This window comes from Aythya marila, assembly GCF_965140915.1.
Source record: "Aythya marila genome assembly, chromosome: 5".
NCBI classification, from domain to species: Eukaryota; Metazoa; Chordata; class Aves; order Anseriformes; family Anatidae; genus Aythya; species Aythya marila.
The window spans coordinates 32,799,576-32,814,982 of record NC_139046.1 but is presented as its reverse complement, the minus strand read 5'-3'; the positions used below and the strand labels follow the sequence as shown (position 1 = coordinate 32,814,982).

The 15,407-nt window shown below is 45.7% G+C and overlaps 2 protein-coding genes across 2 annotated transcripts in view; one reads left to right on the top strand and one right to left on the bottom strand.

Annotated features, from left to right (window-relative positions):
- Window positions 1-2,722, top strand: part of INO80 (INO80 complex ATPase subunit) — a 66,413-nt gene extending 63,691 nt beyond the window's left edge. The window contains exon 36 of the mRNA XM_082760687.1: window positions 172-2,722. Coding sequence (XP_082616813.1) covers window positions 172-389 — 218 coding nt within the window. The 3' untranslated portion in view covers window positions 390-2,722. The remainder of the gene's footprint in view (window positions 1-171) is intronic.
- Window positions 2,723-12,716: 9,994 nt separating this feature from the next.
- On the bottom strand, window positions 12,717-15,150 carry CHAC1 (ChaC glutathione specific gamma-glutamylcyclotransferase 1; the record flags this gene model as incomplete). Its single annotated transcript, XM_082761352.1, has 3 exons — window positions 12,717-14,569; window positions 14,738-14,773; window positions 14,869-15,150. The coding sequence occupies 3 exons, from the start codon at window positions 15,148-15,150 to the stop codon at window positions 14,138-14,140; spliced, it is 750 nt and encodes a 249-aa protein (XP_082617478.1). The 3' UTR covers window positions 12,717-14,137.
- Window positions 15,151-15,407: the final 257 nt, after the last annotated feature.

The window sequence follows — 15,407 nt, the reverse complement described above, 5'->3', positions numbered from 1 at the left end:
GTATGTTTAGGCCATCCCTCTTCATTAAAATCTCATAAATCATGAACGCAGTGTTGTCTTGGGACTAAGTGTTAGTATATTGTAGCCATTTAATTTATTTTTTTTGTTGCCTAAGTGCTGCAAGTGGAGTGATATGCTCACGTGGAATTTGATTCTCTTTTCCATTGCTAGGCATGTCTGCAAGCAGCCCTCTACAAACAGCAATTATTCGGCCTTCTGGACTTGCAGATTTTGGACCTTCAAGCGCCTCTTCTCCCTTGAGCTCCCCTTTGAGCAAAGGAAACAGTGTTTGTGGCACCCCCAAAAGCTTAAACCTGACCAGCAGTCTCATATCAGAAACTCCAATTCGGAAGCAAAGCAAAGGTGCCCACACCTCAGGTGGTCGGTAGTAATTTTGAACCCCCAAAGCTTGTCTGAACTGTGTTGGCTTTCAGAGTAGACCACCCTGCAAGGTGAAGGCATGCAAATGAATGCCTTGTTGCTATCAAGCACCTGTGTGAAAAGAAAATCAAAGCACAATGGGAACGGGTGGTTTATGTGAGCACTTTGATTATGTGTATCCCAAAAATTATCTTTGCAGACACTGCAAGAAGGATGGAAGGGGTGTCTGGGGTAACTGAGGTGGTCGGATGGTATTTATTGACACATCTGACAAAGATTTCCCAAGAAAGCATTCAGGTACTCCATGCAATATCCCAGAGCAGTTTGTGCTTCAAGTCACACGAGTGTACTCTCTTGTAGCTTGAAGTGGAACCCAGCTTTAGTTTTATCCTATGAAATCAGTATCTGAATGCCAGGGCTATCCTGTAGAGTCAGAAGACATTTCTGTACTGGGAGCTGGTCAGCGTATATGCAGGGGTAGGTGGGGGCTAAGCTGAGGATGATGTGTAATCAAAAGATTAATGGATTCTTCTAGTGTGGGCCTCTGGGGTTTTTGTTTGGTTGTTTTTGTTTTGTTTTTTGAGAGTTTGAAATGCAAAGGAAGGTATCTCAGGTGGTTTCCAGGGAGTGGACTCTTCTCAGCACCATTTGTTTAGAGTAGGTTCAGAGCCAAGGAGTGACAGGAGCTCTGGCAGGCCTGGTGAGGGTAACAGCGCTGCCTCTGCTTCCTGCAATGAAAGAGGCTCCAAGCCACTGGCTTGATCTGTGTTTCAGAGTTCTTGCCAGCATAAGCTCTTGCTGTGTTAAGAATGATTTTTTAATTTTTGATACGTGCTGAACTCTTAAAGGCTTAGAAACACAATCAGGCTCTACTTGTGCAAATCTCAAGAGCAGGGAAATCTGCAGGGCCAAGGAAGAGTTTGCTGCTGTTCCTCTCAGCGTGCCATAGCAGAGGATGGCTCTGCAGCTAGCAGTGCTGCGAGAGGAGCAGTGAGAAACAGCACTGAGAGAACTGTGCCATTCCCATCTCCAGCCAAATCCTGGGGAAAAAAAAAAAAAGTCTCATATCCCAACCATCCATTGACCATTCTTCCAGTGTGTTTTCCCTTCATCTCTGTGATCATCCCATGTACTAGCTTGGTGGAGCTCCCTGTGGGTACCAGTAGCCGTCTCCTGTAAGGCTGATAGAAGCCAGTGCTGCCAGTGCCCGTCTGTGTTCTCATCTCCAATTGCTCCTTCCCCTTTCTCAATGCACAAACCCCCTCTGTAGCCCCTTGCTTTGCTGTAAGCGTTGTCTGCATTGCACTGAGATTTAGGTGTGGGACATTCTGTCTGACACACTGAATTAAAAGGCTGTTCTGGGGCACTTTCAATCCCTTGAGAGAAGCAAGTTATGAGTTGCAGGTCTGGGCTGTGACAGCAAAAGATGACTTTTTTATTATTATAATTTTTTTCCAACCCCAAATCCTTTGCCTGGCGTCCTACAGTGTGGAGCAAGTGCTTCCTGTTGGCTCTGCCTCTAATTTGCACACCTGAAAATAGCAAAACTGAGCTTAGTTAGATTGATTTTTAAACAGATTTGCAGGGGATAATTGAGGGGGGAGATGGTGTTTAATTAACTCATGAAGACTTCCCCCTTCCCCTCGTATTCACATGTATATATGATATTTAGAGGGAATCAGACAAATGCCAAGCCTTTTTTTCTCTTTGAATGTGCTGTCTATTTTTATAACTGAACTTGTACATATGTATAAAGAGAGACACATCTTTCTTTTACTAACTGGAGAAGAAAATCTTAAATAAAATGGAGTGAGATAATTTTATGTAAATCAGTGTCTTTGTGGTTTTTATGCATATAGCTAGCTATGTGACAGGGTTAGGGAACAGCGTGGAGGTTCCACATCTGCAGATGCATCTAGGGACGTGCTGCTCAGTGTAATGCTCTCGGGTATTTACGCTCTTCTGAGTATCACATTCTGTAACCTTTTTCAATTACAACTGTACAAGTTATCACATGTTTGTATTCACTGATTATCCGGTAATTTACTTCGGAGCAGGTATGCAGCAGATCACAAGAAAATAGAATAATTGCATAATGGTATCTGAATCACAACAGTTCAATTCAACAGTTGATTGTTCTAGGACATCATTCTCTACAGATTTTCCATTTTTTTCCTTCCTTTTTCAGGTTATTTTTTAAAGGGTATTTTTTTTGTGTGTTATTTTTGGTGTTACTGTCTTGATTTTCAAACTGCTAGACTGTGTCAATTTGTTGTAATCCAAAGTTGAGAAAAAATACATTTGTAACTTGAAAAGATTGGAAAAAAATAGTAATATTCTGTTGCACGTATGCTTTTGGAAGATTAAATTATTGGTATTGTAAAAATGATATTAGCATTTGAAAAACTTATTTAATCTTCAAAAGAAGCACAGAATGATCTCACAAATTGTGGGGAAAGTAGCAGTAGCCTAGCTGCATGTGAAACATGCATCAGGCTAACAAATTCAGGGAGACCTAACATAGCAATAAAATAAATGAGCTGGTAGATCATATCCTGTTTAATATCTGTAAAAAGTTTAAACAGATGCGTTCTTTTTATTATGCGACATAGAAGATCTGAGATTCTGAGATATTACTCAAGGAATTAGGAAGTGTTCATGTAAAGGCTGTTCTACTCAATTTCTTGATTTGGGGAGTTTAGTGCTAGAAAGACAAAGACTGGGAAATATGTTAAGGAGGGGGGAAGTTTTATGATCAACGCTATGGGGAACACTTCTATCTAAATGAGCAAAATGGACATGCACACTGAAACTTTATTTTTTGGAGTTTCAATCTGCAAATCTTTTCACTCAGGCTGTGCATTGTGCACTTGTCTTACGGATTAATGGCAGAGAAAATGTCCTTTCCTCTGAGGGACTGAAGTATTTGCTACTGGCAGAAACAGGATACCGAAGTAACAGAGTTTGCAATCAAAGCTGGAATGGTGAAATAGATGTCAGCATCTTTGGGGGAATGTTGGGAATGTGTATTCCTCTTGCTATTTCATTATTGCATTGCTATCTCACTCAAATTACTGCAAAACTGTTAAATGCAGTTCTCTGAGTATTCCTACAACCCATTTTCTCTTCCTGTCATGGGTCGAGTATGCTGTCCTCATGTCAGCCACTGATGATCTCTTCCTGTTCACCAGAGAGTCAAAACAAGACTACTGTAGGAGGGTTTTCAACAAGAACTGTTTTAATTCTTAACTTCAGGGTATTAGTAATGCACTGACCATACATGGCGTTATTTCTGTGCCTTTTTTTCTGTTGTGTGCTTTCCCCACCGCAGTGTCTCTGCTCTTTGCTGTAATGTTCTGTTCCGTGAATGCCTTCTGTCTGCCTAGGGCTATATTTTGCTTTACTCCCATTTTCCTGAAGTATTTCCTTTAGCAGCATTTCCCAGGGTGTGGGGGGGTGGCACACACAGCTCAGTGGGAAAAGATCTGTGCTAAAGGAATAGGAAACTTTGCTTGTAGCTGAGGAATAGCTGAGTTGCAGCTGGGAGGGGGACTAACATGACTGATAAAATCACTTTAGGGGCAGGATGTGGATCAACATACTTTGGGAAATGCTGCCCTATGACCACTGCTCTGCTAGTCCTGATCTACAGTCTGTAGGGCAAGCTGGTCTGCCTCTGCTCCCAGGCTCCTCCTCCTCTCATTTCTGCCTTTGTTTTTGTTGTTGACTGTTCAGTCTGAAACACGTTACAGCTTGACATGCCTATAAGGCTCCTTCATTGTTCTCCCCTTACTGCTCAAGAAGAGATGGCTGTGCACTCCGTGCTGCCCTTTGGAAATTTGCAGCTCGAGTGGCTGGAAAACACATTGTAGCTCCCTACCCAAGGAGAGATGCTGCTTGGATGTTAAGTATAACTGCGATATATATACTAAAATAAAGACAATTGCGTCTTATACTCCTAGGCATAAGCACTAGCTGAATTGTGAAGGTTGGTTGGTTTTTGTTTGTTTTTATTTGCAGCATGTACCAGGTGTGTAGTGGTGAATGAGAGGGGAAGGGGCAATTCATCATTCCTCCTAAGAGCATCTTTATTGGGGTGAAACATATGGGCCAGCTCTCAGATCCAGCCACCAGGTCTGTTCTGCAAAAACAAGCCTTTCTTGTAGCTTTCAGATTAGTATTCTGAGAAGCTTGCACCAAATGCCTTCTGAAATGGAGAAATGCATGATAAGATGAGTTGGGTTTCCTCCAGCTTTGCCCTCCTCTTAGCTCCTGCCTCTTCCCTCAGGAAAGTGAATTTACTGCAAAGCTAATGGGTCTTCCAGGCGTTTTGTACCAAACTATCTATGTAATGTTCTTCTAGTGGCATATGAGGGTATTAGTTTGCATCCCAGGCATGAGGAAGTGTTTCAGTGCTCAGGTATGAAATGACATCTCCTTCCTTCCTTAGCTCATGAGCATCACTGATAGAATGAGGCATGGGAGGAAAAGACTTAAACACCACTTTTCATGTTTTCTTGAATTTCCCATGGGCTGTCTCTTCCTTCTTCTGCAGTGTCACTGGTTGTGTTAAATCCTCAGTACTGTGACACAACAGTAGCAAGGTGTGATGTGAGCTTCTGAGCATCCAGGGGTACAGTATCCCTTGTCAGCTCTGTGACATTTGTTTGCATGAACCTGTTTTTTTCTTCTTGCTCTTTAGCCTTTGCTAAATTTTCCCAAGATCCACATGTTGTCTTCAATGTTTTTGGTTGACAGGAGAAATGTTTCTGTCTAGAGGTGTTAATTTTTAAAGCCCTCATAGCCTTGCATCGCATTGTTGCGGGAACCGTGAATTAAGAGAAAGCTGTGCATGTAGTTTGCAAGCATTGTGACACTGAATAAACCTTCACCAACTTTTTCAAAAACAACAACAAAAAAGCCTGTAATTGCTGCTCTGAGATTAGAGGAGCCCATTTGGAAATTTCCTGCTGCTTCGGGCTGTCACACAGACCTGACGTGGGCTTTCCTCTAGGAAGGGATGAATCACAGGCAGGAGTCCTCTCTGCACTGTGAGATGTCTGACACCCAGGTTTCTTGTACTGTTTTCTTTTCATGTTGTAGTAGAATTCAAACCTAGAAATTTTCATTTGTATTCAAGCTACTGAGTGAATTTCAGAATTTTATTGCCATTGGGGACCAGAAATTTTATGGTGCTCATTCTACAGTTGTGTCCCTGAGTAACTCCCCATCTAGGGAAGCACTTTGCAGAAAGAGCATTCATGTTAGGAGCTGAATGGGGACATTTCCGTCTTCCTTTAATTCAAGTAACTTTTCTCGGTAAACAAGCCTAAATTCTCATCAGAGGAGCCCTAAAAGCCACCCCACTTCCTCACAGAAGTGTGGCTGCATGGGCTCAAAGATCTGACCTCTTTGAAGAAGTCACCTTTGGTAGCGTTACCCTCTCCATGGTCAGTCTCAAATTGCAGTGTTTTCCTGTGGTTCACTCAGCCTATGCAAGGATCTTGGTTCTTTGTTCTGTTGTTGTTTTGTTTGGTTTTCTGTTGTTTTGTTTGTGTTATTGGAGAGTTTTTGTTTGTTTTTTCATCCAGGGAAGAGTCAGCAATTTTTGCACTTAGTTGGCTCAGGGTTGCTTTCTATTATTTTTTTTCTGTAAACCGCATTAAGCCGTCGCCACGTGACTGCCTGCCATTAGCTGCGTGCTGCTGGCGAGTCAGTGAGATGGCACGTGCCTCGACACACCCCTGCGTGCCACTTCATTGCCCGTGACAGAGCTCCGTGGTTTTCCTCGGCAAGCAGAGGAAACAGAAGAGGTGTTCAGCCTCTGGTAGCTGGACAACCTGGGCTGTGTGAGAATCCTGAAAGCTCATGTCCAATCCCCCTATTTTTGGTTACTCTGTGCATCTGATAGGGGATGATGTGACAGATCGTCTGTGTCTTGGTCCTTCTGCCTCCTCCTGCTCCTTCTGTAGAGTCTGAGTGCCTGGTCATGTAGGCAGCTCCTGCATTCCTACAGACCTCTATTTTAACTTTGAACCCATGTTTTTCTTTGATTTAATCTCATTTATATCCATAGCATTACAATATTGCTTTGACATAACACTTGGCATGATGTAACACTTGAACTAGATCTAAAGAAGAATAAGGGTACAACTTAAACCTCTGTTTTTTAAGTGCTTTTGAAGCAGTAATTCAGCTCCATGATACCTGTTCATCTAGGTGATTGCAGTCTTACATCATTCTGTTCAGAGTTTGAAAGAGGTTACTGTATCTACTCTTAGTCAGAGTATAATGTGATATATTTAGTTTGGTTAACATGGAAAAAATAATTACTGTCTAGTTTTTTAGTTATTTGTCACTCAGCTCAATTCCTATTGACTAGCTGAAAACCTACTGATGTAATGCTGAATCTGGGAAGCGCAATAGGTTTCTAAACACAGTGTTGATTTGGGACTGGAAATCACAATAATTTCTGTGGTCTGCTAATCCCCAAGTGATTTGTGTGTTTTTGAAACATGTCATCATGAGCTCTGCCGAAGGAGATTTGAAACATGTCATCATGAGCTCTGCCGAAGGAGATTTGCTTCCCTGGCTTTGATAACTTGCTCTTGCCATATGCAATCAGAGGTATGTATTGCGTAATGAACGTAATTTGGTTACAGGGCAGTTTGCTATGTTTCTTTGTGTCTGTCTGGAATCAAATAACTAAATGCTAAAAGCAAGTGTTGGCCTGGTAGAGTATTCGCAGACAGATTAGAGAGCCCAGCTCTTCTTTGCAGTGATATAATTGATAGCAAATGAGAGAAGTAATGAGGTTTAAATTCGTAATTCAAAACAGAGCCTGTGTCTGAGATGTTACAGGAATAAACATGTGAGAAGTTTGGAACTGACAGCAACTGCGAGCCTAAGCCATTAGCTAAAAAAGCTTGAGGGACTGCAGCAAATTTGAGTGATGTGTGTAAGACAAACATTAAGTGTGTATACATACATATATATATATATATGTATAAAATATGAATGTTTCCCTGAACCCCCTAAACCCTCAAGGTTCATTTTTAGATGGCAAATAAATATTACACAAACTTAGTATTCTTTAAAACTTTATGTACCTAACAGTGAATTAGTAAACTTGCAGAAGCATGGATTCTAATCGGACAATGGCAAACATAAAGGGACCCATGAAAATTTCAGATGACTTTTGTATGTTTGCTTCATAATTGAGTGCTGATGATGTGAGCACACATTATCTTTTTCCCACAGGGTTATCTCTGAATACCTAATGTACAGTTCCAAGAAAAAACATCATCCCTCAGTGTTTCACATTGTGCAGTCAGTGTACACTTCGGAAATCAGATTCTCAATGTCTCAATTCTCCACCTGTAAAATAGAAATACCACCTCCTCACAAAGGTGGTGTGAAGATGGCTCAAAGTTTGCAGGTAGTGAATTCTCAGAGAAAAGTGAAAATGGAGAGCAGTTTCCTCACATTTGGAGTAAGGTCTGCATAAATAAATGCAGAACCATACAGGAGAAAAAGGAACTGAGTTGCTGCTTATTTTAGCATCCTTGGATCAAATGAAATGAGGCATGGATCTTCTGGAAAAAAAATCATGGGTATTGATTCTAAATGAGGCTGGTCCCATAATTAGTTTCTATCCTCTGTCCTGAACTCGTGGGTCCTGAAATTATAGAATGCATTTCCAGGAATAGATATGATATATATGTAGTTTAGAGATGCCAATGCTGCCAGAATTTACTGTGCTGTTTAGCAACAAGAGACATGATTTCATCTGGCTCCTGCCTAAGTAATAGAGTCTCTAATATTCGATGTCAGAGGGAAGATAAAAAGCAGTGTCTGTCATGGAGAGCTGAGCATTCCTGTTCTTTTCCTTCTCTAAAAATGGGATTGTGTGTTGGCAAAGAAGAATGCCAAGGAGAAGAACACACTCTTATAAAGCAGACCAAAAGAATGAATGTATATATGATCTAAAAACCTGCCAGCTGTTTGAAATACACTTTGGGGTCAGTTGTTTTTAAAGGAATGGGTATACCTCACTGAAGAAAAAAATAAATAACAAGATTTCATCTCATGATGTCAGTAGAAGCATCCTGAGGATGAAGCTGCTGACCCCCGCTGCCTGTAACAGTATCTCCCACCCCAAGTACCACCAGCGGTCACAGCGTGCCAGCCACGGTCCTGGGAGGTCGCTTCCAGCCCCGGCTGTCCTGCCAAAATGTGAAAGTGCACCCAGCAACACCGTCCTGGTGCGGTACCCGCAGGGTGAGCAGAGGTAATGTAAGCACATCCCCAGCAGCCCCTGCCTCTTCTCGCCGCTCTGGGCATCACGTGCTCTGTTGGTGACTTGGAGTTTGGAAACGCGGGTGTACCGTCTAGACAAGGAGAGGATAAAAGGCTGCTTTTTCGGCTTGTTTTCCGAATGTTTTCAAATGTCACATATGCTTTGTGTAGACGGAGTTTAATATCAGCAAGCTGGTTGTGGTTGCCCCTGAGGCTGTTTGTAGACGAGGTTATAATTGCTGTAAGCGGGCTGGATACGAGTTTGTGAAATGATTTCAATGTCGTCTATGCTGCCATTGTCAGTAGGTCCATAGCTCCAGCTCGAGGCAGAGTCAGCAAGCACCTCGTGTCATGTACGAGCAACAGCTTTGTGCAGAAGGCATGAGGTGTCCGATAAGGTAGAGGCCATCTGTGGATGCTCTGCAAGCTACCCAAACTGCACGGCAGAGCTGACCTGCATGTACCCAGCATGTGCCCAAGCGAGCATTAGTCATGTCTCTGAAGGTTGAGCTTGCTAACCAGCAAACGAAACCTCTCCTAAAGTCATCCTCTGACTTTTCTTCCCGTGGGTGAAGCGGTTACAGATCTCTGTGTGCTGCAATAGCTGCTATCTGTTTGTGGACAAAGCAGCGCTCTGCGGCTCGTTCCTGCCCTGTGAGCCAGCGGAGCGTGAGAGTTGGGATAAAACCTTTCCCTTCCCTGATATTCTTGGTGGTGGGCTTCAACTACCAGCAGCTATCAGGTCTCTCTTCAGCTGTCAGCCTTGGGCCAAGCTGATCTCCAGGGGTTTTAATTGAAGATTCATGGACATGTGCCCCATTAAAAGTGAGATGAGGGAGGCAAAAAGCAGCATAAACAGGAGGACGTAAGAGAGCAGTCTTTGTTCGTGTGTCCCCAGAGCAGCTAGCTCAGTATGGCTTGGGAACAGTGTGGTGTCCCCAGCTAGGAAAACAGCACCTCTGTGTCTCTGAACTTCCCTGACCTTCCACGTTATTTCAGTCTCATTCTCTGGAGTTCAAGGTACTGGCTGTGCTTCAGGAATTCAAAAGCATAAACACTCATCAGTTTGGCTGGCACTACTGTAAGATGAAAAGGGAGCTGGGAAAGAATAAAACACATCCAAAAGACAAACAAAAAGTACACGGGGTTTGTAAACACAGCATGTAGAGCTTCCACAGGGCTGTCCAGAATGCCCACTTCCCTCCTCCCTCCCTGTGCTCCTGCTCCTGATGCTGTTTTAAAGACACGTGGGACTTCTCTAATAACTTTAATACAGCACGTGAACTGGGGAGGCTTCTGCTCAAGCCAAGGCAACTTGTTAATAGGAAATTCCAAGCCTGCTGGGTGGTTGCTGCTTTTGCTGCGAGCAAAGCATAGTTTTTTCACAGCCTAACTGTAAATATGTTTCTTGTCCCTTCCTGTTCCTCCTGTGCCCAGGGGAGCACGTGGTGCTGAGCTGGGCTGCATGCTGCTGGTACATCAATGCCCGCTTGTATTTGGGGCTGCCCTTCTGTACGCCTGTCTGTCAGCTCTGAGCAACCCTTTGGGTCTGGTGCTGCTGACCTATGTGCTTTTGTGAACTCTGGCAGTGCCAAAATGAGGAGTCTGACTGGGGGGAGGTCTCCCAGCCAAGCTCTGCTCATTGAGCTGAACATGATATAAACGAGCTTCAAGTTCCGTGACGGACTTTCCAGGCTTAGGTTGACTTGTGGGTTTTGGCCATGGGCAGTGCTACCATTCTGGCACCGAGCTGCAAGGAACGTGTTACAAGGAGAAGCTTCAAAATACACGGGTGTATCTGCGTGTTTTGTGTTGAATGATTCAGGCTGGTTTATGCAAAGTCAGCCTTACCGACTCAACAGCCCCTCTTTCTTCCTTCTGGCACTGAGAGCCCACATCATCTCTTTGGTGGTCTTCGAAGCCTGTGCTTCGGAGTGTGTATGGAGCAGAGGTAGGTTTACAGCTTGGTGATGCTGTGCAGGGAACTGGCTCTAGAGAAACAGTGAGTTTTTCTTGTGTTTTTGCCTTCTCTGAATGCTTTTAATGTTTCTGAGTTTCTCTGTCCTGTTCCACGAAGGACTGTGTGCCCTGAGGAGTGTTTCATACACACGAAGGGCTGGATTAACAGTTGTTTTCTACTTTACTTAGCTGGCTGTGCCGTTGTGAAACAGCTGAGTTGGTCCTGCTGTACTCAAGGAAATGATGACTCAGGCCTGTGTTCCAGGGCTCTGTGGGAGCTCCTGGGCAAAAGAATGGAAAAGGTTGAAGAAAGGACTGAAATCATGTGAATTGTACTGGTTTTAGACTTGGGAAGTATGTGACAGTGCTTGTAAACATGTTTTTACTGCAACTGGGAAAGTTGGTTTATTATGTGAGGGGACCCAATAGGCATGAACTTGCTGTAGGGAATGCAGAGAAGAGGAAACTGCGGACGAGCAAGGAAGCCACTCAATATGGAAGCACCTCCAGGGATGTCCGGCAGCATTTTGCAGCTGCGGGCAGTTGTATCACCCACTGATAAGGTGAAGTGCTTTTCCCCAGACCTGTGGCAGAGCTGTCAGGAATTGGGGCTGTTTCCAGCTGAATCACACCCTGCTGCCCCTGTAGTGAAAGGGTAGGTTGGTGGAGAATTACATCTGTGCTTTAAATACTTAACTTTTCAAGGGAAGAAGAAACAGGAGCTGAAGGAACGTTCCCAGCACTGATGCGGTTGCTCACAAGCACTTGCTGCCTGCCACAGGCGGAACAAAGCATCTCTCCATGTGAAACAGTAATGCTGGGTGCTTATTGCACATCTGCTATTAATTCCTGTCTGCAATGATTTTGCATCTGAAAATTTGAAAGGGGTGAAGATGTTTTTTTGTTTTGTTTTGTTTTAGGTGGAGATATTTTGATATCTAACCTCAATCTTGTACTAATATGGGAGTGTTTCCCTGCTAATTAAGTTAATTCCTTTAACACTTTAATTTTCCAGCTGGCAGATACTAGCAAACCAGAGAGGCTGAAAAGCCAGGGAAGCAATAAGCTTTCAGACCATCCTGGTGAGGACCAAAGCAATTAAGAGCCAGGAAGATTGCAGCTGGGAGTGAGAACAGGGGGATTTCTCCCCAAAGCAGTGACTTAAAAATAAAAATAGCCAGTGGCTGCAGTACCACTTTCTCTCACAGGACATCTCCAGCTGTACACGTAAGCATCTCCAGAAAGGCATTGTGAGTTATTGCAAAGCTGTCTTATGGTCCCAAACAGAGGATGTTGCTCAAAGCAGCAAGGGCACATAATAAGGGCACTGCTGGCAGAAGCAGAGGTGAGAGCAGGCTTTCTGCTGCCTACGTTCAGCTGAAGGCTGACTCTGCTCTTCTGCAGCTGCACCCCAGGAGGGGAGATGCAGCTGCTCAGTTGAAGTGAGAGCCTCCGTGGAACAGGGAAAGTGTAGTTTTCTCTAGACTATTACCCCTCTGAAACATGCACCTGCCTTTAATTAGTGGTAAATTAAGTTGTTTCAGTTAGTTTTCACTCCCTCCCTCCTATCTTGAGATGGACAGTACAGGTATATACTGTAATCTGTGTGCTGGAGCAGCTGGTCACAAGAGAAATCAGGCAGAAGGGCAGCTGCCCATCACCCCTGTATGCAGCAACTGTGCACAAAACAAGGAAAAAAAAAAAAAAAACACCTCTCCTCCACTGCAGTCAGCAGAGCCAGCTGGGGGTGGCAGATTCTTGTCATTGCACTATTACTTCTTGGAAACAGCAAGGGTAAGTTCAACTCAGGCAAAAGGCCCTTGTCCTGCCAAGGGAGCATTACATTTCCGTGCCTGCTCTGTACAGTCAGGAGGGCTGGCTTGTTTGTTGTCAGCACTAGTACTCCAGAGTCAACAAGAGCTGGAAGCTGAGAAAATGACTGAACCCACTTTTCTTAAAGGGAAAGATTCAAATGTACATCTTCCAGTAGGTCCAGCTGAGGGAAGCTGCTCAGAAATAAGACAAAAAAAAAAGGGGGGGGGGGGGCTACAGCAGCATTACCAGCAAAGTTTAAAAAACAAAGACAAAACAAAAAAGCCAAGCACATTAAAAATCAGTATCAATTTGAAGTCACTAATTGAAAAAAGTACAAAAAAGTCATTTATTTTGTCAGTTTATTACTGGGCACAGCATCAGTTCATACATATAAGCCACAGTAATATAAACATTCCCTATTTTTATTAAAAAAAAACATAGTATTTGGGAGGAGTCAAACATCCCAGAGGTCAGCTCTCAACAGCTCTCTTGCTGGTTGTAGTAGCAGCAGCAGTTTTCTTTCAAAATACTATGGATTTTAAAGCTGTGAGTATGTTTAAAGCTGAGAAGCCTGAGCTTGCAGCAGTACCTATGCTTCACGTGATAGAGCAGGCATTTCAGGAACTCCTAAACTTGCAAGTATGCTCGGTGACGGTCCTTTGCAGTCAAGTAAAAATGCACCTGACAGACTCAGTCCTAGGTGTGGAACTAGAACCCTCAAATGCTTCACCAGAAACCTGTGTTACCCTGAAGCAGAAGAGGCTTATCTAATACAGGGCTAGTTAAAGTGCTGCTGCATCCAGGCAGCTTTCCTCCAGATAGTACAGAGTTCCTACACAGACAGGACCATTTCTTATGAAGTCAGTAAAGTTTGTAGCAGCACAAGGTCAGTGAAGCTTGGAGAACAGCTTCTGTCATTAAAGCAGGCGTAGCTCCTCAGAAAACTGATCTAAAACTCAAAGGCACAATTGCAAGGTTGAATGTGGGCTACACACACCGAGTGGCACATAAGCAGGCAGTTCAGACATATCTCCTAAGGGGGGGATATGCAGTATAAATAAATACAACACAACAGTTTAGAAAAATAAATGCATTAGTGTGATCCTTTACAACATAAGGAAGTAGGATTCACAAGAGCCTACAGAGGCCACTTAAGGCAAGGTTCACTTAATATTGCACTGGAGTTGGTATGGGGGGGGTGGGGGGGGGGGAAAAAGGGGGAAATTTGGCAGAACCTGCCCAAGTCACCACGACACAAACAGCTTTTTGCCTGAGGTAGAATTGCATATATACTGCTAAAACCCAGTCAAGTCCTGCTCAACTAGTCTTCAAAGTTAAAAAAAAAAAGTGCAAAGTCAATGAGCCTCTTTCCCCTCTTAAGAAGATGAATGCTTCAGGTTTGACCCCCAAAAGCAAGTCTTAGAGCAAAGTTCCAACCAAGACCCCTGCTTCCCACCTGGAAAGCCGTGATGACTGTCTTGGTGCTACAAGTAAGGAGTGTAACAGGTCCTAATTGCAAGTCCTACAGCAAACACATTTTACAGCCCCTCCACTTCCTCCCTCCCCACCCATTTGCTAGCTTTCCCTTCATTCACTCAGTCTAGTGTATTTTTCAGAGTTAAGACTGTCCCTATTGTTTTTTCCTTATGTCCCTTTCACTGAGGCCCTGCAAGATGCTTTCATTTCAGCTCTTGGTCTTCTGAGGGACACCTGAAGTTTCTTCTAGGGTCTCCTCTGTGTGGCACATGCAGGGGAGGATAGAAATGAGAGCCTCTTCGATGGAGAAGAGATGTTTATCCTCTGCTTGAGGACAGAAGTAGCGCATGAAGTCTGCCAGTCTCAGCAAGTACTCTATGTTGTGGCCAGCACAACCGCTTGAGGCCATGATTTGCGCTGCGATGTCTTCTTCAGATGCTGGGCCGAGGTAGGAGGGGTTCTGGGGGGTGGCAATGTAAACCAGAGCCTGGATGGGCTCCTCTGCATCCTTGTCCTGCGGGTGGAACTTGACCAGCTTGGTGTCGTAGCCCCCCAGGACGGCCTCTCGCATGTTCAGGTACTGCAGCGACGCAGCGATCTGCTCCCCGCACACCTCATAGGCAACACCCCACGTGCACGCCTGCAACGAAGACAGAGCAGGGAGGTCAGTTTGGGGCGGTGATGGAAGGGGGCACATCCAGCAGCCCCCAACCCACCTCACCCAGGGGCCCCCACGAACCCAGGGCACCAAGGGGAGGGACGTGGTGGCCGAGCCCACCCGGCAGCCCCCATCCAGCACCGTACTCACCCCGCCATCCTCCATCAGCGTCACCACCCGGCCGGGCTGCGGGACAGAGCAGAGGGAGAGCCGTCAGCAGCCGAGCCCGGCCGAGCCCCCCCGCCCCACAGCCGCCCCCCGGGGGCCGCCCCCTGCCTCACCGCCTTCTCGCTGCCGCGGTGGAAGGTGTCCCCCTGCCAGAAGCGCCGGCTGTAGCCGCGGATGAAGCCCACCTTGCGCGACGTGAACTCGAAGCCCGGCCTCCACACCAGCGAGCCGTACCCGAAGATCCACAGCGGCGGCTCCGGGGAGGAGGATGAAGAAGAAGAAGGAGGAGGAGGAGGAGGAGGAGGAGGAGGAGGAGGAGGAGGAGGAGAGGGGGGCTCGGGCTGCCCCTGGGGCCGGCCGGGGCACTCCTGAGGGCGCTGCGGATCGCGCTTCATGGCGGCGCCGGGCGCTGCTGAGGCGGCACACGCCGCCGCCGGGCTTTAAAGGCCGGAGGGAGCCGAGCCCGCCCCGCCCCGCCCCGCACGGCCCCGGTTGGCGGCCGGGGCCAGCCCGGCTCGGCTCGGCTCGGCTCGGCTCATCCCGGCCGGGCTGCCCCGCGGGTGATGCAAGGCGGGCGGGGTGTTTCGCCGCGCATGGGGCAAAGCGGGGCGCGGGTTGCGTCAGGCGGGGAGCGGCGGCGGCCGTTAGCTGC